General features: G+C 43.7%; 1 protein-coding gene across 1 annotated transcript in view; it reads left to right on the forward strand.

The window, feature by feature from the left end:
• Window positions 1-25,826, forward strand: part of znf536 (zinc finger protein 536) — a 99,213-nt gene extending 73,387 nt beyond the window's left edge. The window contains exon 5 of the mRNA XM_071913166.2: window positions 23,007-25,826. Within this exon, the coding sequence (XP_071769267.1) occupies window positions 23,007-23,161 (155 nt within the window). The 3' untranslated portion in view covers window positions 23,162-25,826. The remainder of the gene's footprint in view (window positions 1-23,006) is intronic.
• The last annotated feature ends 218 nt before the right edge of the window (window positions 25,827-26,044 follow it).

Raw genomic sequence — 26,044 nt, forward strand, 5'->3', positions numbered from 1 at the left:
CTTTCAACGAGAACAAACAAATTAATGTTCTCTTTTCTTTCAACGTAGAAATTTGGGGTGTCAGTGTGCATTTGTGTGTGTGTGTGTGTGTGTGTGTGTGTGTGTGTCTGTGTCTGTCTGTGTGCCTGTGTGTGTGTGTGTGGTAACAGATGTCCACCCAGTGGCTGCTGGGACGGCACTTCACATTCTACACGTGTTAAGTGACAGTGATGGACAGCAGGTAGTCCTTTTAATAATTCAATATATTTTAATCCTCTCTCTCTCTCTCTCTCTCTCTCTCTCTCTCTGTCAGAAGGCAAATAACACTGTTGACAAGGATATGATTACACAAATGGGCATCAAAAAATGGAATTTGATGAGGGCCAAATGTGAAAATACTGACACGTTAAATTTTTTTTTCCCTTTTCTTTTCTCCCAATACTTTGATAATGTCTATACTTTGATAATGATCTCGGCGCTAATTATATATCGAACACACACACACACACACACACAAACACACACACATGCAAAATCAAAAAGTACCGTTTTATACCATATTTTCAGGCCTGTTCGCATGTATCGCTCCATTTTAGAAGAGTCCAATCAGACTAAAAGAGAGATGGCAGAGAAAATGAGCCAGATCCAGCCAGCCAGCCAGCCAGCCAGTCAGTCAGTCAGCCAGCCAGAGACATAGACATTTCCCCAACACCAGGATGCGGGTAAGTGAGCCTCAACTGACCAGAAATGATTTGCCTCTGTCTGTTAGACACGTAATGGAGTCATTTAACTAGTCAAATTAGGAGCCGGCGAGATGCCGCATGCTTCATTACTGGGTTCCAATGGGCACCGCTCTACATTTACGTCAGGAATGATTTCAGGGCAAATTAATGTTTTTATTGTCTTGCGAAAAAGAAAAAAAAACACACACCCACATACACAGACAGACAGAGGATGGCTCTTTTTACACATGTGAACGTATGTCCACACACACACTTATGCACACTAGCTCCAAGCAAAGGCAATGCACAATATACACACAGGCTGGTGTGCACAAATTGTTTGCACACACCAGCCTCTCTCTCTCTCTCTCTCTCTCTCTCTCTCTCTTGCACACACATACATCCAAATGCACACACACACCGTTCCATACAGATCTGCACACATCTAAGAGTGCACACATCTAAAAGATCAGCACCATCTAGAGGTCAAAAGCAGACACTGTCGCTGCCACACTGGTGATGTGAGAGAAAGCCCTTATTTCTTTCCACCTCCTTGTGGATTTGCAAACAAAAAAGCGGCGCATTGAGGAACCTCGATCCGTTACACACCGACTGATTGTTTGCTTAAAGGTATTTATTGGGAAAGAGGGCATTTCTGGCCACAAGTGTGTAGTCAACGGATTACAAGCGAAGGGGGGCTTAACATTTGCCGAACAATCCCTACATTTCTTTTTTTTTATAAAGACATTTCTGGAACGGACCCGTTCAGGAACTGTATTTGGAAGGGGGGGGGGGGGGGGAGGTAGAAGAAGAAGAAAAGAGAGAGAGAGAGGAGGGGGGGTGGTGTTAAAAACAGATTTCAGCGGTGGAAGAGTGGATAGTTAGCGGGCGCTGACGATGTGAATGACAGATATTTAGCCTGGCTCAATCCAAAAACTCCCTTTCCTGACCTCTAAATCAGAACCAGGTGACGACGGAAATAGGAAATAGAATATATCCACTGGGGAGAGATCAAAGACTGGCTGTGTGTGTGTGTGTGTGTGTGTGTGTGTGTGTGTGCGTCTGTGTGTGTGTGTGTGTGTGTGCAGATCTGCTCCTTGTCGACAGGGAGGTCTGACAACCCGGGGTTATTGATGAGAGGCAGAACCCCGTTAGGCTTCCAAGCAGAGCAAAGGCCTCTGGGATTTGGAGTTCCCGCAGTGTTTATGTGTTCGGCGCTCTTCCCGAATCGGCGGGTGTAATGTATATATCTGTCATCAATTTAAATCACGCCGCAGGAGACGGTCCAAGCTGGAATCGAACCAGCAACCTCTCTCTCTCGGCTTCAAACTTGATTCAAATCTTCGTTTTCGCCGATGCCAACCGGGTGAAGTTGCCTTTGAAGGCCAGAACAAGACCAGGTTCACTCGCTCTCGCACTCTTTCCCGTGGCAGTTTTTTCTTTTTCTTTTTTTTCGCAGTCTTTTTCGCAGCTGCTTGTATTTATGTTATCATAGATTACAGCTGCATTGTTTGAAGTTGACTGACAGCCAGTGATATTTGTGTGCATGTGCGGGTGTGTGTTTGGATGTCTTTGTTTTCGACCAGGCACACACACACACATCGAAATATACCAGCGTAATCATGCTGCACACATACCCGGCCGCACACACACACACACACACACACACACGCTCCCTGTCAGTTGCTGTTGTGCTTGACATTCTGTCGATATCGTTGCGCCCAAAAGCTGGGTGCGTTTGATCCGGCCCTCGACTGACGCCGGCCGGCGCTCTTTGAGGCACACAGACACTGTTTGTTCTAAGACCGATGCAACCATCTCTCTCTCTCTCTCTCTCTCTCTCTCTCTCCCTCTCTCTCTCTCCCTCGCCCGTCCTCTCTCACACTCACGCTGCTGTCCCTCTGCGATAACCCGCAGCCCGACCGCACAGACGGGCTCGATTTCATACAACGCCGACGTAAAGGCATGTCAACCAGGCGCTGTCCGGCCGATAAGAAAAACACGCCGCCGTATAAGAAGCTTATTGCAATAGTATTGATAGAAGAGGGTGTAAAAGCCAGCCTTTAGTGTGTGTGTGTGTGTGTGTGTGTGTGTACATGCATAGGTGCACAGGAGTGTGGGTGCTTGCACCGCCAAAACGATCCGTCTTAGCGAGTCATTTCATCTAGCACCGAGTCTCCAAATCGTACTTTACTTAAAACAAGTGAAGAAACAACATCTGCCGCCGGTGTGAGATCATTTCATTTGTTTCCAAAGCAAATCAGCTCGTTCCCTCATCCGCCTTAAAACAGAAAAAATCCTCAAAACAGGGGAAACTGTATTGGAAACAAGTGAAATCATCTCACCTCATTGGCAGATTTTTTTCTCTACTAAATGACTTGTTAAGATGGACATTTTTGCAGCGTGTTTGTACTCTGTATGCATGCGTTTTTGCGTGTGTGTTCACATAAATCCGATCTCTCTGTCTCTCTCTCTCTCTCTCTCCCTCTCTCTCTCTCTCTCCCCTCTCTCTCTCTCTCTCTCTGCCTTTGTCTCTCACCCTCTCTTCATCCTCCTCTATTGGACAAAGACGGCGTTTTATAGACACATGCCCCCGATGCTGCGATATTGTTTTTGATTCTCTGTGTTATGTATTGATCCCCGGCTGGACTGTTTATCTGCACGGGGTGGGCAGTTATAGATGAATGCACGCGCACACACACACACACACACACATGCACACACTCACGGCCTTTCATTTGGACAAGAGCTCATTTTTGCCGCTGCATTGCCTACACACAGATAGCGGCGCAAAGGGGAGGTGAGGGGAGGGGAGGGACATTCAGCCATCGGTGTCTGACTCCTGATTCCCTGTCATCTTATTATTGGACCCTCCGCTTTACATGGAGGCACCGCTTTGTTGTTGTTGCGTGTGGTGGTGCGTAGTTGAACAACTCAGGCAACATCTCCATCGCTAATTACAGCTTTCCACTCGAGCGGCGACGTCGAGATGCGGGCCCTTGTGTTAACTTGTGCCGAACTCGACGGTATTGTGGTTTTCGCATACGCACACATCGCTACCACTGTGTTAAACCCTGGAATGTGGGTGTTTGTCTCAGTCACTTGAAAGTTCTAGGGTCCGTTATGTGTTCAACAAGTGTCATGATCCCCAAAAACGGATGTGGGTCAATCTGCTGGGCTTTCTTAACATGTTAAAAGTTTTTATTTCAATAGGAAGTCTCTTTCTGAATGCCGTAGTGAAACATTTTAACTAGCTTTTTCAGTTACTTTAATGGGGCTTTGTGCTGTTTCGTGGCCCAAGGACGTTCAAATCGCTGCTGTACATCTTCAACAATAGATGAGTGTCAATCAGAGGATCTGGTGGGTTTTCTCAACACATTAAAAGAAAAAGGAGGTTTCCTGTGGAGCTTCTTTAGGTGTTGTTGGTCTAATTCAACCAAACATCTGTGATGGGACATTCCCACAGAACTCCAGTGACATACACTCACCCACCTTTTTCCTCTAACATCTAAGTTCTCCCCAAAAAGCACAATTGATAGTTATACCAGATCCTGTGTAATGGTAAATTTCAGATTTGCTGAAACATTCCAGTTATTATCTGCGTTTTCTCGAACCAGCAGGGCTTGTGATGTTGGTACGGTAGCTGCCGTGTTGCTCTCTCTACTCTTAACACCAAGCATTCTATATAGCACCAGTAAAATAGGGTTCTCTAGGGTTGTACCATAGCAGAACCCTTCATGGTGCTGTAAAGAACCCTTTTAGAAAGGTTCTCTATAGCACCATATTCAAAAAGTTCTACACTGAACCCTTGTGATGCCTTAAAGAACCCTTTACAGAATGCATTAAATGCTCCAAATCATCAGTATTAACTTACTTTATTAGATTATTACTTCAAAGGTGTTGTGTGTGGCATTTTTGAACATCAACACATCATTGCCAAATTAATTGTGATACCTTTGTATAATTAAAAATAAACAAATGAGACTATGGTAGAGGCAATGACAAGCCTCTATCTCATGCCAGTGCAATTGAACATGCTAGTGTTTCTCAAAATTACGACCACATTTCCCATAAACCCTGTTGCTTCCTGCCCCCCCCCCCCCCACCAGGGACACCAGGGAGGGGGCTCCCTGGTGTCTTTGTCTTTACTGAAGAGGATCAACATGTTGGAAGTGATTTTTCCATCGGCCTTTCACTCCTTCCACCATCTGCCATTGCCAGAAACTCTGAAAGCTTTAGCTCTATTTGTGCTGCAAAAACAGCACTCTGTCCCTGTTTTGTGCCGTAAAGCAATCTCCCTTTGTGCCATAAAACAACCTGGCACTCAATGTAAAATGCAGCGTAGAGGCTGCCAATCGCCACGGTAATTGTACTAACATCCAAAATGAACGTGGTAATGATGGTTGCTTTAGTTATTGCTGTTCCATATAGAGCCACTATCCTAACCACAGAACCTTTGAAGGTCCCTCTTTTCTCTGGGTGTAGCGGTGGCTGAATGCGCGGTTGAGTCCGAGCGCCGATCGAGTCCTGGCTCGCTAGTCTACTCTGTCCAGAAGGCGGCTCCGCAGGACGTTAGCCGGCTCGGTATTCTGGGATAGCTGCCCAGGGGTCCCGGATGACCTCAAGAGTTAAAAGCAAACAGCGGGAGAGCGAGACGAAGGCATGGAGGAAGCATGGAAACTGAGAGAGAGAGAGAGAGACAGAGAGAGAGAGACAGAGAACGGAGGGATGGAGGTATGTGGATGGGTTAGAAAGAAAGAGAGAGAGAAATGGGGGAGGGAGGGAGGGAGACTAAGAGGGAGAAAAAGAGAGAGAGAAGAGAGGGATGGAGGGAGGGAGGTTTGAGGAGAGAGACAGAAAGGAACAGAGATAGATAGGAGAGAGGGAGGGAAAGAGATGAAAAGAAAGACAGAGAGAGAGAGAGAGAGAGAGAGAGAACATCGGGAGATAAAATCATCAAAATCTGTCCAATGTAATGGCATACAAGAAGAAACAGGGAGAGATTGACAGAAGGAGAGAAAGAGACAGAGAGAGAGAGAGAGAGAGAGAGCAGGAAGATAAAAAGAGACAAAAGTCTGAGAAATGGCCGGCCGAACAGAGGCAACATGGAGAGACATTAAATGCAGAGACGGAAAAAAGCAGGATGAGAAGGATCGCAAGATGAATGGGTGAACCGGAGGTTTCCTAGAGAGAGAGAAAGAGAGAGAGAGAGAGAGAGAGAGAGAACGATTGAGAATGTCATCCCTCAGACGGATGCGATGAGCGACATGTCAGATCTGTTATTTTCCTCATCGGCCGCCCCACCCGCTTTCCCACAGTCCTCTTCTCCTCGGCCCGATAATGACGCTTAAGAAGGTAATGGTGTAAATGAAAGCTGCTCTCTCTCTCTCTCTCTCTCTCTCTCTCCCCCCCCCCCCCCCTCTCTATCTCTATTCCTCTCTACCTCTCTGTCTTTCCCCCTGGGGAACAAAGAGGCCTTATTATACCTCCTTGTCAGCGTCGCTCTGTGTCTCACCACTGTACAATCACTGTTTTCAGCAGCAGCACCAGCATGGGGTAAATGGAGAGAGAGAGAGAGAGAGAGAGAGAGAGAAAGAGTGGGCGAGAGAGGTAGAGCGGCGGTATTCTCTCCCCACTAGTTATCCAGGAGTGCTTTTTTAGTTTGAATCGCACCGTTCGTTTGTTGAAAATGTCTTTGTGTGGAGTTTTTTTTTTTTTTTTTTTGTTTAAGCTTGAACAGGCAGTGTAATTTATTTGAGGCGCACGTTCACATCACACACACACAGTCACACACACACACACACACACACAGTGGCGCACACACAGCCTCGCACACACACACACACACTCCTTAAGTCGAGAGATATCTTCTTATTGGGGAATCTTTCAATAAATCAATGTGACTTTAAACACATTTCCCAGGCGACGCGGCTGACCTGATAAGAAGTGAACTAATCTCTTTTGAGGCTGCCGGGAGAGCTTTGAACCAAATCTACTGTGCATCTATCACCAAGGTTATTTGTCAATGGCTGCTAATCCCAGGTAAATTTCCCCGGTTTTATATCAGGGGTTCTCATGTCTGAAGTTTCTCGGCCTTGGGAAAATAAGAGCGCGGGCTTACAGAGAGGAGGGGAACAAAAGAAATGTTATGGATTTCACCACCAAAACAATGGTTCAGGGAGGGAGAGAGAGGGGAGAGAGGCGGGGAGGCACAGACAGTGTAAGTATATTAATTATCCTTTAGACATCAAAGTCACAAGTGGATCGCAACGCATTCATCTTTTTTAAATTGTGCGTTTGTTATTATAATACTGACAGAGGAGCAAATGTAATATTGCTCTTTTTGGAAGCGTTTTTTTTTTTTTTCAAAGGCAGCTCAGACAAAATTGAAAACATACTGATATTTTATGATATTTTAGGGTTTGTTACTCTCACGGTAATGCCAGAGGAACTAAACGTAATCTCTGTGGTGAAATTAAGTACTCAAATCCTTACTCCAGTAAAAATAAAGTGCTGCTTTTAAAAGTTTACTTAAGTAAAAGTATAGAAGTATTAGCAGTGAAAATGAACTTAAATATCAAAAGTAAATCCTCATTCTCTCAGAGTGTTACATTATTGATGCATTAACCTGTAAGAAGTATTTTAATGCTGTAGGTCTAACTGCTCCATATACTGGAGTTTAGACTCTAACTATGCATCATATTTTATGAGCTTATCATATGTTTTGCATATAAAACCTTATTCTGCAAAGTAACTAGTAACTCCAGCCGGCAGATTAGTAAGTAAAAAGTGCAATATTTCCCTCTGAAATGTAGTGGAGGAAGTCTCGCAAAATGGAAATACTCCAGTGAAGTACCAGTACCTTAAAATTGTACTCAAGTACAGTAAATGTACTTTTCACCTCTGCACCTCAAACTTCTCATCTCTTCCGTCATGTCAAGGTCAGGGTCCAGAGATCCAGGAAGCGAGGCGTTCAGGTCCCCCTGGGTAATTTATGAGCACCCAATTAGAAGAGCACACAAAGTAATGATTGTGACCGACGTCTGGTCCACAATGTGAAAAATAATGTTCCGCCTTCGCCTATTACAAGCGGCGTCCCCCCCCCCCCGCCGCCGCACACTGTTTGGCGATGAATAATTGATCGGGTTATCGAAAGTAGGAGACGTAGGGAGAGAGGGAGAGAGAGGGAGAAAGGTTGGGAAGTTTCTGTCCTTTTTCCACCTCCCCCCGTGCGTGGAACAAAATCTTTCTTTGATTTCCTTCTCTTAATCTTTTTTTCATTTTCTCTCTCCCCTACTTTTTTGTTATTTCTTTTTTTTCCTCGCAACCCCCCACGTGCAACGCAGAAGATCATGGAAAATCTCTCGCCATATCTGTCATCTGTCTCGGCCTCATATGAACAGTTTTGATCTCTCCCTCCTCTGTTTATGGCCGTTGTCAAGCGCAAAGAGTCGTAGCCGTAAGTGCTTACACCAGCGCGTAAATAGTTTGACGTGTGGGTCTGTAACAAAGTCGCGGGAGTAAATAAGGAACCAAACAACCACGCGGGGTTGCAATTAAGTTGTACGTCTGCATTATGAAATGTTTGGAGCACGGTGATTTTCTGCCTTTTTTTTTCATTTTCCGAGGCTTGATATCAAAAGTGTGTGTGTTTTTGGGTGTGTTTCTGCCAAAAAGACTCCTTGGCTGTGAGAGATCAGAGGCTAGGTACAGAATATTGCAGACAGCACTCAGCCACACACACACACACACACACACACACCTCGTAGTGGGATAGCTGAGTAATATGGGACATATAATATGATTCCGGCTCCATTCTTCCACCGTGAGGTCATGGTGTTAAGGTCCAAGCGAGAGGGAGGATTTGTTCGAAAAAAGACTTTCACGGCTCAGTGTATCAGTCTGTACTCTCAGGAAAGTATTCAGATTAAACTCAAAAAGCCATAGGTGCTCAGGCAGGAGCACACCACATTTAATCAAGTCAAATAAGTATTGAGTCTTAAAATCTTATTTTTGGAAAAATTCAGAAGATAATTTCAATAGTTTCCAGTGTAGATCGAACTTTGTGCCTTATTCTGCCTTATTTCTAGATTTTGACACTTTCTTTCTAGAAAACTTCTGAAACTTGAACATGACTGAATTTTTTTTACCTGCTTTAGTATGATTTTAAGGCTGAATATGAGACTAAATTACTTGTTAAGATGGACAGATTTGCAGTGTAATGTATACCTATCATACAGTTATTTTGCGAGCATGATACAGTTGTGGAAATGGGAAGCTGAGACAGAGAGAGACAGAGAGAGAGAGAGAGAGAAAGAGAGAGAGAGAAACCCTTGGCTCGATCCCCCATGACCTCCAGTGTCTGCCCTGCTGTAGTATCCTTAAGCAAGGGCCTGAACCCCTATGAACTCCAGGGGGCAGTGTTTTGCAGCTGAACTTGACCTCTGACCTTTCTGTGGAGGGGTGCAAAAAAAAGGTCAATTTCCCAGTGTGTGTTACAAAAAGTTTATCTGAGTTGTTTCTGTTGGTAGATAATGAAAAGTGTTGTAAAGAACAATTACTATTCAGATGACCTCAGAAGGTACAACATGTTGTATTCTTTGCACATTTTATCTATTCATTTAATTGTTCAGTGTTTTATACATTAATCCTTCATTTAAAGGCAGCAATGTATCTCAGCGTTTCTCCTACCATTGGAAAAAAAGAAAAGAATTTCATTATTATGGGTTTCAATGGTGAGTTTTAGTGTCCCATGATGGTCTAAATGCTGTTTCAGAGGCTTTTCCACCCTGACAAGAACACAATTCTGGAGGAAACACGGCATGAAAATGGACAAATTTAAAGATATTGGCACAAATTATCAGCTTTTGGCAGCTTCAATACAAAAATATTGGTATCTATTTTGGTAACAAACACATATCGGTCGAACCAAAGCTGAGACAGATCAGTGTTATTGTCCAGGACAGAGACCAGGACAGAGAGAATGAGAGAGAGGACATGACAGAGATGCTGAGAGACATAGAAACAGAGAAAGAGAGAGAGAGAGAGAGAGAGAGATTCGGGGGGAAAAGAGAAGAGGAGGAGGAAGAGGAGGGGTTGGGGGGTGGGGGGTGGAGGGGAAGGGGAAGGGGAAGGGGGGGCTGATCTTGGAAAGGTTTCGTATATCATAATTATCCCGTTAAGTAACGGCGGAGCGGCCTCCCCGGGGGAATTCGTCTTAAATGGAAGATTTGCAAGGAGAACGGGTCAGAGAGAGAAAGAGAGAGAGACAGAGAGAGAGAGAGAGAGAGAGAGAGAGAGAGAGAAACGGCTTCCAGTCGGCAGGAAATCCTGTTTACATTTACATAATCATATCACCACTCACTCCTTCTTCTTCTTCTTCTTCTTCTTCTCTTTCTTTGGGTGCCTTTTCAAAAAAAAGACAGAGGAAAGAGACAAAATGCTAATTCACACAGCCTGGCTCTCTCTGAAGGGAAGGGGGGGTGGGGGGGGGGGGGGGCTTAAGGCTGTCGCTTGTCGACGTTTGCTGTTGTTGCTGCTTTTTTTTTTGCTAACTCCTATTTTCTTAAAAGCGCTGCCAGTGTTGGCAAAAATCCCCCTTTTTTCTCCTAAAATCGTTTGCCAGCACCTCCGACCTCATCTCGACGCTTCTGTCTTTCCGCCTCGTAATATCTTCTTTGAGAGGGTTTCCGTCAGACCTTTCGGCCCCCTCGCCTCGCCTGGCACGTGTGTGTGTGTGTGTGTCTGTGTGTGTGTGTGGGGGGGGAAGACACAGAAGCATAAATAAGGAATGGCGGGCCGGTGCTGTGTGAGTCTTAATTGAGATCTGCTAAGAGCAGGCAGCAGATGTTTGTAGCAGCAACTGTTGAATCATCAGAGACCACTGGAAGCCTGTGAAAGCGCGGTGAAAAAAAAAGAAAGAAAAAAAAAAAAGAAGCAGGCCAGGTGCTCCACATTTCTGCTGCCTCTCTCTTCCTCTCTGCTTCTTTCCATCATGGAAAACACTATGATGATGTTGAAGTGGGGGGAGTGGGGGGTTATAGGGAAAGATCAACAGACAGAGGATGTATGGAGGATGGATGGAGGCGGGAAGACAGATGCAGAGATGAAGGACAGGCCAAGACTAACAGAGACTCCTCTGGTTCATTCTCTATGCTCCATTCAGTTCAAGTCAAACCTGTGTTTGTGGCATGGCAGGAAAAGAAACCTATGTTGACAAAGCAGTATAGTATCAACTGAGGTAATAAACATTGTCACATGACTAGCAGTTAAAGTGAAGTAGAAATAATGAACAGAAATCAATAACTATCTAAATATCTTCCATTGGTCCTGAATGCTGCCCTTATGTGACTTTCATGTTTTTTTTAGATATGGCCTTCAAATAAATTTCAGTGCTTGATTGGGCGCTCTATTAAAATGAGGATGAAGCAACTTCGCACATTGGCGGCTCCAAATGGCAGCTAGAGGTAACTGCTTGAAAAACTGGACTTCACTACCCAGAAATCCTGTAAGGTGACGAAAGATCTACTATTGGAGGTTTCTCTAGACAGAGTACAGATCACTGCTGTTTAAGAGACTTTTTGAATTTCAATCTTAAATTTTGATTCGTTACTTTCCCGCCAGTAATCATAGCAACGCCAGAATTTCATTTGGGCAAATAGAATGAATCTGCATCATCTCAGTGTGGATGGGACGCTCTTCTCTGTTGCAGTCCCACTTTGTGATTTACACTGCTAAGATCGATGTATTTTTACATAAAAATCTTGCCTAGTGCAGCTTTAAGGTACAGCAAGTCCCCACACCTTGCCATACTAAATCACTGCCCACGTTACAGTTGCTTTCAGAGCCCAGAACCTCTTCCTCCTCCTCGTCATCCTCCCTGCCGACTCCACCCACCCGGCCCTCCGGAGCCTCCTTGCCTTCCCCTATCCTAAACTGCTGTCATTTATTTATCTGTAGCATGTGCAAGCTCAGGAGGACTCCTGTGTTCCCCCCCCCCCCTGCCCTGGGAGCACTGGGAACCAGCGACAGGTTCTCTGTGATTATAAATGATAGCTGTGATAGCTGGGGCCCGGCTGCCATAACTCTCCTGTCTGTCTGCCCGTCTGTCTTGTCAGTCTCTCTGCGGAGACGGGCCTATCTTTCCATCGCAGTATCGTCTCTCTGTGTCATTCCGTCCTTGTCTTTTTGTCGTTTCTGACTGTCGGTCTGCCAGTCCTCTATAGGCTTCGACTGATATGAGCATTTGAAGGACGATACCGATACTGATACTGATATTTTGGTATTGAAGCTGCCAATATTTTGTGCCAATATTCAATTGCTTATAAGAGTAGCTAAACCCCAAACCCAAATTTGTGGTGAAGCCTGACACCTAATGGTGAAAAGTGTACTGAACTTGAACTGGCCATCTGTAATTGGATGATCTTTGGTGCCAGGTGATGTCACCTTCTATAGAGTACAACAGGTGGTGACATCACCTGACACCAAAGACCAGCCAATAGCAGATGGCCAGTTCAGTACCCTACCTTTCACCATTAGACGTCAGGCTTTACACAGATTTGCGTTATTGCGGTTTAGCTACTCTTTAAATTTTACCATTTATGCCCCAAAAATTCCAAGTATTCAGTGTTTTCCCCAGAATTGTATTCTTGTCCGGGTGGAAAAGCCTCTGAAACAGTATTTAGACCATCATGGGACACAAAAACTCTCCACTGAAACCCAGACTAATGAAATTGTTTTAGGGTTAGTAGCAGCTCTTTAAGGCAGGGTGACCCACAACACCTATTCAATGGTAGGAGAAACTCTGGGATACCTTTAGGCCATAATTGTCCCGTTATATCAGTCAAGCCCTATCCTCTATTTTCTTTTCTGTCTTTATCTGTCTTTATGAGTGAGGGTAACACACTGACAAGCCTCACCATTGCTCTATATATACATATTGCCCTATATATTTCACCACATTGCCCTATATGCCTCTGTCGCTCACGTTCGTCCTATCCTCCTTCTCTGATCTACTCCCATCATACTTCCTCATCTCTCTCTCTCTCTCTCTCTCTCTGAGGTGGCAGACAGTGTGGATGGGTTTGGGGACTCCTTCCCCCGGCCGATCAACAGACAGCGTCACCTCTGTCGCTCCCCCTTCCTTCCCTGCTCCCGTCTCCCACCGCGGCTTCGCACCACACTGAATTAGTAACCAGATATGTCGTCGTCACCGCCGCCGCCGCCGCCACGTTGGTGCGAATAACACCGTACGCTCCTGGGAGGGCCACAGCTTACAGATTAGCGCCGACAACTCACAGGAGAGCGACTCGCGAGAAGGCCCTCCCCTCTCTCTTGTTGGTGGTTTACTCGGCGATGCTTCTCAAACGCTAACCCTAACCTGAGAAGCAGGCTCGGCTCAGCAAGGGAAATTGTCCCTGTGTGTATGTGTGTGTGTGTGTGTGTGGGTTAGGTATTGTCAAGGACCTCATAATACAGTGTGATTTCAATAGGGTCACGATAGGATACGATATAGTACAAATCGATGCTACAGTGTATATACAAACAATATAATGTTTCATTTTAGTATTACACATACATATTGTGGCTGTCAGGTAACCTTGTAAAATGTCAACTTTTCAGGAACTAAGTACAGCAAGTTAGTTTTTAGATCGAACACCATGCATTTTTTAGTTAACCCTCTAGGGTTTTGAATGGGTTTCGTAACAGGTTGTAGAATTTTCTCAACCCATAGAAGAGCATGGAATCCTTCAATTAGGGTTAAATTAAAAAACAAACTGAAGGTATGAGGTTTTCACATGACAACAGTGATATGTTTATGTACTTTTTTGATGTGGATTAGGGGTCAAAAACTGATGTTAATGTCTATATTCCTCTTAATAGGGCAAATTAATTGTAAACAATTAGTGTAGTACAGTGAAATAACATGGAAATATACACAGTGAAAATGCAAAACTTTTGTGTTCTAGTAATTTGAATTTAAGATAAAATGAAAAGTACAAATTAAATTGTCCCTTACTGTGTGGCATGTGTGACTAAAGTTAGTGACAGGTGTATATTGGTCTCCATGTAATAATAATAATAATATTAATAGCAGGCTAATCCTTTTATTTACCACTTCCCAAAACTCAGCTACAAAGCACTTTACAAAGGAGTCCCAAAAATACAAAAACAGATGCAATCGGCCGCAAAAGCAATGAAAGCTAGGTAAAAAAATAAAATAAAAGCAAGGCAAAAAAAAAACACCCAACATAAAAGTAAACCCTACAAAGGAGGCCAAACACATTTACTAAAAGATCACTTCTTTAAAGCAAGCCTATGAAAGTGAGTTTGAAGAAGCGATTTAAAAAGATGATACAGGTTCAGCCAGCTTAAGCTCCAAGGTTGTTCCAAAGCCTATAGAAAAACCCCCGATGGAAAAGAACAACCGGCTTTGTCATCCTCCCACTGCATACTGTACTTTTACATTCCAGTGTGCGGCTTTTCACTAGACTTGACTCACGCTTCCAGTAGAGCCGACTAACGCAAACACCCATCGGTGCGGCCTTTAGCCCCGCTCCCCATCTCCAGGAACGAGGGAGGAATGTTAGTCCGTGTACGCACAAAGCTTCACCAGTTTTATAAAAAAAAAAAAAAGCATGATTCACCAAGCTGCGATGAGTAGAGATGACCTCACCTCTTCCTGTCCCCCAAACAAAAGCTTCCTTTTAAGAAACGGACGGACGCTAGGGGTGTTTAGGAAACTCGAGAGCTCCAACTCTCCATTTCTTCATGCGAACATGAAGACAATGCGGAGTTACAGTGGCAAACAGACATGAACTTGTGGCACACACACACACACACACACACACACACACACACACACACACAAACTCAGAAGAGACAAAAAAATAAAAGAGAACAACTCCTACAAAACAACAGCCTTCATTTGACCTTGTTAGCGCCGGGGCACATGGGTAATCTGGGAGCTTAATGATTTTTTTTTTTTTTCACTCTCCCTCTCTCTCTCTCTCTCTCTCTCTCTCTCTCTCTCTCTCTCTCCCTCCCTCCCTCTCTCTTACATTAGACTACAGCCTTTTTCAAAGCACAGTGTGTCACCAGCATTTAAGATGTGGCCTTTTTTTTTTTTTTTTCTCTCCCCCTGCACATTCCAACACCATTATGTTACATTGTTGCCGAATAAAAGGCTGTATTATGTTCCAGCCCCCCCCCCAGTAAAAAGGGCAGAAGTGGACCCAGTTTTTATCTGCTGAACGAATCAATCAGGATTATGTCAGCTGAAAAGAATCACAGACAGCAGTCGCCAGGCACTGTGTCTCTGTGTGTGTGAGTGTGCGTTTGTGTATACGTGTATGTACACTTGTCTGTGTAAAAGGATGGGAAATTTGCGACGGGGCGGTGGGGGGAGGGGGGGGGGGGCACTTGTTGGTCATGAATATGCCCGCGTTGGTGACAGAGATGTCATTTGGGGGTCTAAAAAGCAAGAGGATTTTTCTTCTTTCTTTTTTTTTTTTTTTTTCTATTTATGTATTTACTCCCCTCCCTCCCTCCCTTCTTCCCCCCCTTGACCCACCCCCCTTTCTCCTCCTCTGTGGGAGGATTGGAAGGGCGCTAATTATCATTTCAGCAGAAATGATTAGGAGATCAAACAGGGATCGAATGCCATTTCCTTCCATTAATGCAGGGGGGTTTAGAGTGCCTGTCATGGCGCTTGGCTTGTCCCGAGGCCTGTGGGAAAAAAGAGGGGAGAAGAAAAAAAAAAAAAAACGACAGAGGGAAGAATGGAGGATGGAGGAGAGGCTTAAGGGGAGGGAAGGAGGGAGGGAGGGACAGGACGGGACAGGGGTTTTGGCACCAGAGAGAGAGAGAGAAGGGTTGTTCAGTAGAAAGGCCAGTGGATTTTGTGGGTCATTTGAAAGGGGTAAAAAGAAGTAGAACTATTTCCTTGTGTGATTTTGACAATCTTTTTCTGCACAAACACGTTGGTTTGTGCAGAAATTGAGTCGAGGAAAAGTCATTGAGGGACATTTTTCAACCCCCCCCTCCCACACACACACACACACACACACACACACTTTGGAGGGTCACACGTGGCGGGGTGGAGGGTCTTGCCCCATCCCACCACCGGGGGCCTCCCAGGCAACTGAGCCCTTGGCAGACACACAAACAACACCCTCAAACGGCTCAGAGGACAACAATACAATGATTAAGATCATGTTTGACCGTGCATTTTAATTTTGGATTGGTTTTTTTAAGGGGTTCTGGTGCACTTGGCAACTCACGACTGCTACATGTGGTTAAAACATAGGCTACAAGTTACATGTATCATGCAGCAATTGTAGAAAAAGTACTGAAATCCTTTACTTAAGGTAAAAGTAGCAATATCATAATGGAAAAAAGTCTTGCATTTAAAAGTTTACTTAAGTCAAGGTATTAGCAGTAAAATGTACTTACATATCAAAAGTAAAATTAAAAAAAGTAAAGTTAAATTATTGAAGCAGTAACCTGTAAGAAGTATTTTAATGTTGTCGGTCTAACTGCTCCATATACTGTTGGGGAGTTTAGACTCTAACTATGCAACATATTTGATGAACTTATCATATGTTTTGCATGTATTCTGCAAAGTAACTGGTAACTCCTGCCGTCAGATAAATGTAATGGAGTAAAAAGTACAATATTTCCCTCTGAAATGTAGTAGGAGTAGGAGTAAAAGTTTGATGTCTTTGTTGCACAAGTGCAAGTGCAAATTGTGCAAGTACTCCATAAAGTGCAAGTACCTCAAAATTGTACTTAAGTACAGTATCTGAGTAAATGCATTTAGTTACTTTCCACCTCTGTCATGCATCCACTGAATCACAAAGGTTTTGACTCTTATCAGGGGCGTCACTTCACTAAATCTGACAAAGTCCCTGTGGTGGATAGAATTTGCCTCCAAAACTCCCAAATCATTTCTTCAAAGTGGATCAATGACTGATGACTGACAAGATATTATTACATATTTGGCAAATGTGATAAATGATCAGATGCAGGTCACCAAACTATCAGTTAAGAGGGGACATTTCTCCTGAATGCTCCCCTTATATGACTTTTCAAGATAGACTCTAAATAGATTTCTGGTGATTTGTACTTGCTCTTTGCTCTCCGTTATATTGATATGAACTACAAGATCAAATTTAGACTCATTTAGGCTGAGGTATGACAAGTGACAAACCCCATTTGACAAAACAGCCACTTTGGAAGTTTCTGTTTGAAAGTTCAGAGAGTCTGGAAGATTACTGAAGCGGGGGGCTGGGGGGTGGTGGTGGTTGGGGGGGCGGGGGTGTAGATTGGATGAGGTTGTGATTGTTTCGGCACGTCAGATGAGAGAAAATGTCAAAGAGAATGTGAGAGATGACCTCTGTGTTCATCGCCCATTAATGACCCTGCAGCTCCCAGCTTCATTTTCCCTCTCATGGAAAACATTGCAAAAAAAAGAAAAAAAAAAAACATTTCCTCCTGTCTCCAATAGTCATTTCCCCCCGCATTGTATTTATGTATTGAAAAAAAAAAAAAAAAAAAAAAAAAGGTAATAGATCAAGCACATTCCATTATTCTCTTATAAGATCATTAGCAAATATAATTAGATATGAAAGAAAGTAATTTGGAGAGGAGAGGGGAGAAAAGCGCTATCAGGCAGAGAAGACAGATTGTAGCATCAGAGTGTTTGGGCTTAAATTGCTCAGCGGAGGTATTATCAAGCCGGCAATCTTTTAGCCTCAGAAATAGTTTTGGAGAGAGAAAGAGAGAGAGAGAGGAAGATAGAAGGAGGCCACTGACATTCACTTCATCCTTCTGTTTCCCCCAACTCCAATCATTCTATTTTACTTTTTTTACTCGCGTTCTGTGTGGTTTTTTTTCTCTTTCTCCTTCCTGCCGTACACATCACCTCACACAAGACCCGAGAGTTTGCAGGAAAACAAAACTGAGTTTATAAAAAGAAAACAAGTTGACATGGAATCATCACACACACACACACACACACACACACACACACACACAAAAAAACCACATTATCACAGACAATAGAAAACAGGCAACCTTTTTTACCCGCTGCTCGCGTATATTGATTCAGCGTTTGTATTATTTTGGCAACTTTAAAAAACAGAAATAACACACAAATTGTGCGCCGCCTTGATGTCGCGTCGTGAGGAAACCTTTTTCCGCATCCCGTCTCTTGTCTCTCTCTCTCTCTCTCTCTCTCTCTCTCGCCCGCTCGCTCTCCACCCGGAACACAGGAGTTTTGTGTCACTCTTTTGTTGCACCTTAACACCACACTCTATTTGTCTAATAGGGATCTGAGCGGAACGCAAGACTGAGAGCACAACAATCCTGCTGCGTTTCGCCACAAATTTGCTTTTTTTTTCTTCTTCGCCTTCTTCTTCTTCTTCTTTAGTAGTGCTTTGAGGGATCGGAGTGGGGGGGGGGGAGTGGGGGGGGTTGGAGGAGGAGGAGGGTGGGAAGGGTGCAGAGGAGGGGAGGCGTGCGGGGGGGGGGGGGGTGGATGTGGATTTTTGCGAGTCTTTTGTGCGAATCACAGGGAATGGTAACTATAAACATCCTGTATTCATTAAAACCGTCTAAAAATAAGATTTTTTGAGGGGGGGGGGTGGGGGGGTGGGGGGGAGTGCGGGGTGAGACTCACTTCCTCGCCCCGCTCCTCCTCGGTGTATACAAGCGGGGCCGTGTTATGCCTGGTGCCGCTCGTATTTACATATTTATAAATACTGGGCTGTACAATGAGACGGGGCTGTGCCAAGAACAACACTTTCTGCTTAGTGCAGGGGGCCCGGATGCCTGGGAGAGGGAACAAAGGAGCCACAGCCACCTTCAGTGGCACAGAGAGGTTACACACGGCTCCGCACGGGTCCGTACCGCTACGACGGGACGCTATAGCCGAACCGCGCTCTCAAGTCGCGGCATGCCAGCTCCGCACATGCTAATGTTGGTGAAACAGTTTCCAGGAGTGGATCTCAATGCAGTGCAACCCAGCTGCTTTCCATGCATGATTATTAGGATTAGACCGATACATCGATATACAGATATTGACCTTTACATGAAAATCGGCCACTCAATATTGTCCCACTCCCAACAGGGGTTTTTGCTCATTCCCTGCATTCCCTTACTGTAGATTGTTTTCCAGCTTTTATCACCTTATGAGATATTGCTGTTTTTCCTTCATCTTACTTGTTTTTCAAAGTAAATATTCAGAAATAAATGCCGTCTAAATATGAGTTACTCCCAGTAAAGAAGAGGGCGTAATTGTGTAAAATCTAGCATTATTTGCTGTTTAATTCACAGACTATAGCTGGAGGAAGCGTCTTGCTTTGGTTTGTCTGTTGGCTTGACTGGATTTTGATTGACAGGAGGCGGGTCCTAACGGAACCGCAGAGAACGTTGATTATTGGTTGAAACTTTTATTTTGGAGAGGAAAATCAGAGAAGCAGAAATAGAAAGTGGAAGTAAGACGCCCAACCTCCCTTGTCCTTTAAGGAGCTGCTAACCCATCAAGAATTTCTTTAGTCTGGCTTTTAATGGAGAGTTTTAGTGTCCCATGATGGTCTAAATGCTGTTTCAGGCACTTAAATTAAATATGCGCACAAAATCGGCAGGTTCAATCCAAAAACTATCTGTATCTGCCTTCAAAAACCCACAGGATTCAAACCCTAATGGTTATCCAGGATGGAAGGGATATAGCAGTCCCTCCAGGAATTTGCGATTTTGCGATCGCAATAATTAACGCAAATTCAAGAAATCTCCGCAATATTTGCGAGAGCTTGCAGTTTTGCAAAATTGCCGCAACTTTTCCGCATGAAACGGCCAAATCAACAGACCGCTTGTGATTTGGACCAGTTGTCGCATTCGGTGTCGTGGTAACTTACGTCAACGCAGCGCGCATTCAGGTGGAAGATGAACAAAACTCACCTGCCAACAAAAATTACTGCCATAGACCGTGCAAAACAAAACAAAAGCAGCAAGAATCGAGGTGAGTGCAAAATTCAAGCTCTTGGAAGAGTTAATAGCTTAAACGGAGAGTGGGAGAGAATAGGGGGAGGCTGTGTGTGTGTGTGTGTGTGTGTGTGCGTGCGTGCGTGCGTGAGAGAGAGAGAGAGAGAATTATTTATTTTTTTTCTTTGCTTGCAATTTTTCCCAATTCCCACAATTTTACCGCAAAAAGAGCACATAAAACCTCGCAAATTGTATCGCAATTTTTGAGAACAGCCACAGCAAAATCAAGCATTTTTGGCTGCAATAATCACAAAAAAACTCTCCTGGTGGGACTGATATAGTGTGAGGTCACCACATTTTCTTCAAGTCTTTTTTGGTAGCTGCAATATCAAGTGATGCCGTACAAATGTGCCACAACACCAGTGTTAAGATTAGAAGCGTGTTGCACTGCAAAATGGCAGCTTGGCAAGTGCCTATTGTTTGATGCTTTCACAGACTGCTATTAATGTCAGGTGAGGCCTCAGAGACCACACACACACACACACACACACACACACACACACACACACCCGTCCACCATATCCCAAGGCAGTCTCCGACACATGCTCAGAGTGCGGCGGTAGGCCATTGTTCCATCCTCCTTCCCATTTATCCATTCTGTTAAGCATGACACATGTATTAACAGTGGATGGATCCTGGAGCTATGTGTCCTCACACCATATGTTTTCCTTTCCTAGGCCTTCCCCCCCTTCCCTATAACCACCCGTTTCCACCTGCTACCTCCCAACACGCCAGAAGAGGGCGCCCTTACTCTTCCACATTGTGTTTTCAGTGAGTTGTAGGGACACAGGCATGTATAGCTTTGTGCTTTTCTGCAAATTTGAGATCATAACTGCCCTTGATCATTTATCCGCATCATACTGAGATAGATTTTGATCAACAGCATAGGGTCATGATGCTGCAAACGCGCATCCACTCTCCACCGAACCCGAACAGGGGGCCGAGTCTTCGAAGAAAACGCACGTCGATAAGCATCGCGTTCGAGCGCTAAACGAATGCCAAACAGGTTTTCTCTGTGTCTGTGAGGTGCATCTGCCGCCCTGCCCGGATGGGAAATTAAAAACTGCGAGGGGGAAGTTATGCTAAATCTATAAAGTTGGCCGGGAAATCTCTCCCCCTTCGCAGCGGCAGTTGTTTGGGGAGAAGGAGCGGCGCGCTTAAATAATAACATTCCAGGTGGCTTAGTTAATGAACAGTGAAAATCAAATATGGGGCCTAATCTGGAGCTCGTTACAGGAAGTTTCTTTACAGGGAAGTCAAAGGCAGGGAGTGCCCTTGGGGAGAGACGAGACAGTCTTTAACGCTGCCAACAAGCAAACTTTATTTTCCTTTATTTCCGTTAAGGTGGCTTTTGGGCATAAAATAGTAATAATTATAGTAAATGGCAGGGAGTTATCATCATGTGATTGTGGTTTACTGATGGCTTCGAGGTAGTTTTTCACTAAGTGTGTACAGGTAAATTAACGCTTGATTTAGACTGTGAAGACAGAAATAGTGAGACTGAGTCTTCTTTCATTAGGAAATGACTGAGATGAATGCAAACACATTGCCTGCTTTAAATACTGGTCATTGGCTGGTTTGGTTTTATTTACTGGCTTAGTTTGCCATCTTGTGGCGAAAGCTGGTTATGAAATCATCTCCTCCTCCAGTATGAAACCATAATGTGAGCTGTGCTGTTTATTGTGATGTGAAAACTCCACCGCTACACTCTTACAACCAGTCATGTTAATGATGGTTTTTATGGTCCAGGATATTTAATATGTGCGTTAGGAATCAGATTTAATTTTGTTTCTTAGATATCCACTTCTTACAGCATTACCATTAGAATAAGGAAACAGCTTTTGTAATTCCCCTTTATTATAATCATCACCGGCATGGAGGATTAAAAGCAGAAGCCCCTATGAAACATACAGTAGATGCTGGTTGCAGGAGTGATGTTGGGATTGTTTCACTCCAACGCAGAGACAGCCAGAGCCGGAGTCATTACTCGGCGGCGAATCTAAGAGATGTTTTATCATGTTATTAGCTCTTTATTTTCCCTCTGTTACCGCGACACTTCCTTTCATTTTGATATCCGCTTCCGTCTTTGCGCGAGCGCGGCTCAAATAAACCCACCGTGTTTTAATTTGGTTTTGTCAGATTCATAACGCCACTTTAAAAGAACATGACATGCAAATGTGTTCGCCGGCGTTTTATTGCAAAATAATTTTCTCTGAAGTTGCTGAGGGAATGAAAGTGTAGAAAAAGGAGGGGGTGGGGGTGGGGGGGGGGGATACAAGTTGTATTATTTAGTGGCCGCTGCTGTGGGACCTAATTACAGATAAGCATTTCTTACTGTCTCACCGAGTCTTAAAACTTTTTTTATGAGAATTATTCACTCCGGTTCGCACCCGCTGCGCTATCACACTTATCGAGCCAACAAACTTGCTTGGAACAAGTATGAAACTACTCCAGTTGTCATATCCATAATGTGTTAGTGTCTCGTATCATTTTAGAAACGCTTATTGCACTGAACACCCCATCACAATCTCACAATGTAAGCTTCTTGTGTGCAGGCTGTTATGAAGAAATACATTGTAGATATGTACAGTAGATGTAGCGTTCTCACTGTATGTCATATTTTAGAACACATTCTAGAGCAGCTTCTTAGAGTGACTGGTGTACTGGGCAAGAATGCATCGATACTAACCACATATCATGGATACTGATAACAGTATAATTATAGTGTAACAAGTAATAAGGATTTTCTATATAGGCAATAGTGTAAGTATTGGGACTGTGATCTAAAAGGGCTTTTTTTTTGCTTGTGTCTGTTGTTTTTTACATGATTTAACAGTAGAAAGGCCAATGGGTTTTGGGGGTCAAAGAGAGGCCAAACAATCTGTGAATTAAAAGGGGTACAAATAATTATAAATACTGTTTATTTGCATGATTTCAAAAACTTTTCAATGCTGGTTTGTCTAGAAATTGGGTCTAGGAAAGTCATCCAATTCTGAAATTCAGCACAATTGACCACAGCTTTCTAGTATTTCTAGTATTTCTAGTATCACTGTAATCCAAGACCCATGATCCAAAGCTGTTTTGCTGTGTTGTAAGTGTCAAGTCCGTATTACAGGTATACTGCTGATGTGTCAATAGCCCCACTGTCCCAATACTGTCCGTGTGATGCTTTGCTGAGGGTGTGTGTGTTTGTTGGAGGGTGGGGGTCAGTGTGTTGGGTCCGTGGTGCTAACCTGCCTCTTGTTCTCTTATTGGCCGTAGTGCACCTGTGGGTAGGAGAGGAGGACCAGCCCATGACCCATGACCCCGCGCTGACCCACGACCCCAACCACCCTAACAGCGACCTTAACCACCCTAACAACCATAACCTAGGCGACCCCGAGGGGCTGGACGCCCGCGCTCTAAACAGAGACTAACGGCCCCCCGCACCCGGAGCAAGGCAGGATGATGAGGATGAAGGCGATGAGGAGGAGGAGGAGGAGGAGGAGGATGAAGGATAAATGATGAAGGAATACACTATAACAAAGACTTTATTTAAGATGAAAAAAAAACAAACGCATACTACCGTCAGATTCACGAGAAGTTGTGAACTATATGAAGGAACGTTTTGGGGACGGATTTGCGAGACGGACCTAATGACTTTTGGCAAGGGTCCTTGGACACTAAAAGTGACGGCAACTTCCCTGTTTTGTCTCCTGTGGTCTGAATGCCCCCTGTCTTTGTTGTCTTTTCTCTGATCTGATGTTTTTTTTGGATGAAACTACCTGTCTGATAGCACTCCCTGTAACTGGCCCCCACGATCTCTGATACATTCCTTGACCTAGAACATTGTTCTTTTTGTTTTGTTGTTTTTTTGTTGTTTTTTTAAATCTAGGACTGAACTGTAGTGCTTAATCACATGCTTACCTATCGAGGACTCTTCCCTCCCGTTCGATGAAGTCAGAAGAAGACACTTGTGTCGCGACTCCATGGATCACCATTGTATCGTACCTGGAATGTATTCTACTGTAGAATAGAATAAGAACTCGACCGGACTGTTGACAGAGACCAAGCACACTTTACTGTCACTTCTGGCTCTCCTATCAGCTGTCAAAGAGTCACTGTTATGTCACATGGCCATGCATCACATAAAATACAGATAAAGGAAGAACATGTAAGACTAGTATGGCAACATATGACAATCTCTAAGGAAGTTTTCCAGAAAGAAGCATGGTGTTATTGTGGGTAGGTAAAGTTGACTTGTGATGATGGCGGTGCTGCTGCTGATGCTGTCGATGATTATGGAGAAGAAGAAGATGGAAATATCTTCAAACTGCCCTACATGTTATCTACCACATTACCCCTCCATGACAAAGACCCATGGCTGAAGTATAGGCCCCTCACCCTGCTATATGGCCACCTTTTGTTTTTTTGTTTTTTTTTCTTGTTCTATATCATTCAACACAGCGCCCGTAGACGCTTAATGTACATAGAGAGATATACAGTAGTTCAAAAAAAAAAAAAAAAACGCAAAGTTTTAAAAATGTTCGTGAGAAGCAAAAAGCAAAGAAGTGACAGTAGTTTACACGGCCCACGTCTCGGATAGGTAGGCATTCTTCTAGAGTTTGACAGAGAAGAAATACACAAAAAAAAAAAAAAAAAAAGATCTCAGAAACAGAAAAAAAGGGGAACAATTTCTTTCTTTATTGCCCCCCCCTCCCCTCCCGCTGCCCCTTTTCTCTTCATCTGTCATGTCAACCTCAAGGACTCTTGTGTCGCAGATGTTTGTAAAATACTGCCACCGATCATTGTTGCACAGTGTTACTGACTACTGAAAAATGGTTTGATGTATTTACTTTAAGATGACGAAAAAAAAAGAACAAAAAACTGGAAAAAAAGACATATTGTGTATAGCCTTAGATACAAGTCATCTGTTATTGCTTCTACAAAAGCTATGTAGCTGTGCTAGACCGTAGGAACGTAGGGTTGATTTTATTTTATTTTTATTTTTTTTCCGTTTTTTTACATGTACTGTACATTATTGCCTTCTCCATTTAATGATCAAAAAAGAGGAAAAAAGATTGACAATCGTCTCCTGTGCTGCAAACATATTTGCCCCATATATACAGAATCCATTACGCATAGAGGGACTTTCTCTATCCTTTCTTTTTTTTTTTATTTTATTTTTTTTTTTTTGGTTCTCAGAAGTATTTTGCACTGTGATAGTATTATAAATCCAACCTATACAGTACAAAACTAGCTAACTAACTAAACTGAAGGTGTGTGTTTGTGTGTCCCTTGGCATTGTGAAATGTTTCTATGTCATTTTTTGTGAAACCCAGAGAAAAATTCTAATGCGGTATGTACAGTCCAAATATAATACATTTTCTTTTTTTGGTTTGAACAACCTCTATACTGTATGTGGCTTTGACAAATTGTTAACCAGATTTGTTTTTGTATGCACATCCCGTTTTTTGACCTGCAGTCTATATAGGCCCACTACTGGTGATTCCCAGCGCTCACATTCCACCTTGAGGATGAGATTTTCGCTGCAGAGACACACATTGACAGTACAGCCTCTGATTTTTTTTTTCTGTTTCTTTTCTCATTTGCTTTCTATCTAGATTACAGTTAATCATTCTTCCGATTCCAAAATGACAGGAAGAGAGGGGATTTTAAAAAATAAAATAAATACACAGAGTGTGAAATATGAAAAGTGAGAAGTGTAGGGAAATATAACAGGGTGTTTGAAGGGAGGAATCCCGGGAATGGGGTCTGAGTGAACCAATCAGAAGTGTCCCGCTGGAGACGTTGACCGATCAGACGACGACTGGGTCTCTATTTCTAGGCTCTGACCTCTGACCCTATCTCTCTGTTTTCCGCGGGTGTAAAGATGGGAGATTAGCGGCGAGAGTCCCGGTCGGGGCTCTCTCCTTCTCTGAACCAGCTATAATGAGCATTCCACTCCACATATTATGTACAAAACCTGTCTTGTGAGCTGAACACTCTTTTCGTTTCGCTGTATCCTCATGGCAGATGCTTCGTTTTGTAACTACTGAACTGTACTTATAATAAAAATAAAATGTATTCAAACTAAAAATGGATTGTCACAGAGCGACGGCCTGTTTCATTTTTTTTTTTTTTTACAATTTCTTTATTTCTGACAGAGGCAAAGAGTGTCACCGTGTGATCAGAAGTGGGTAAACTGTTTAGAGGATAGTCCATCACTTCCAGCACAAGTTATTATCTCTCAGTCAATTTGATGCCGGCGCTTCACGGGACTGTGATCATGATGTGGAATGCGCACACAACTAAATTAC

This window comes from Centroberyx gerrardi, chromosome 1 (assembly GCF_048128805.1).
Source record: "Centroberyx gerrardi isolate f3 chromosome 1, fCenGer3.hap1.cur.20231027, whole genome shotgun sequence".
Taxonomy (NCBI): domain Eukaryota; kingdom Metazoa; phylum Chordata; class Actinopteri; order Beryciformes; family Berycidae; genus Centroberyx; species Centroberyx gerrardi.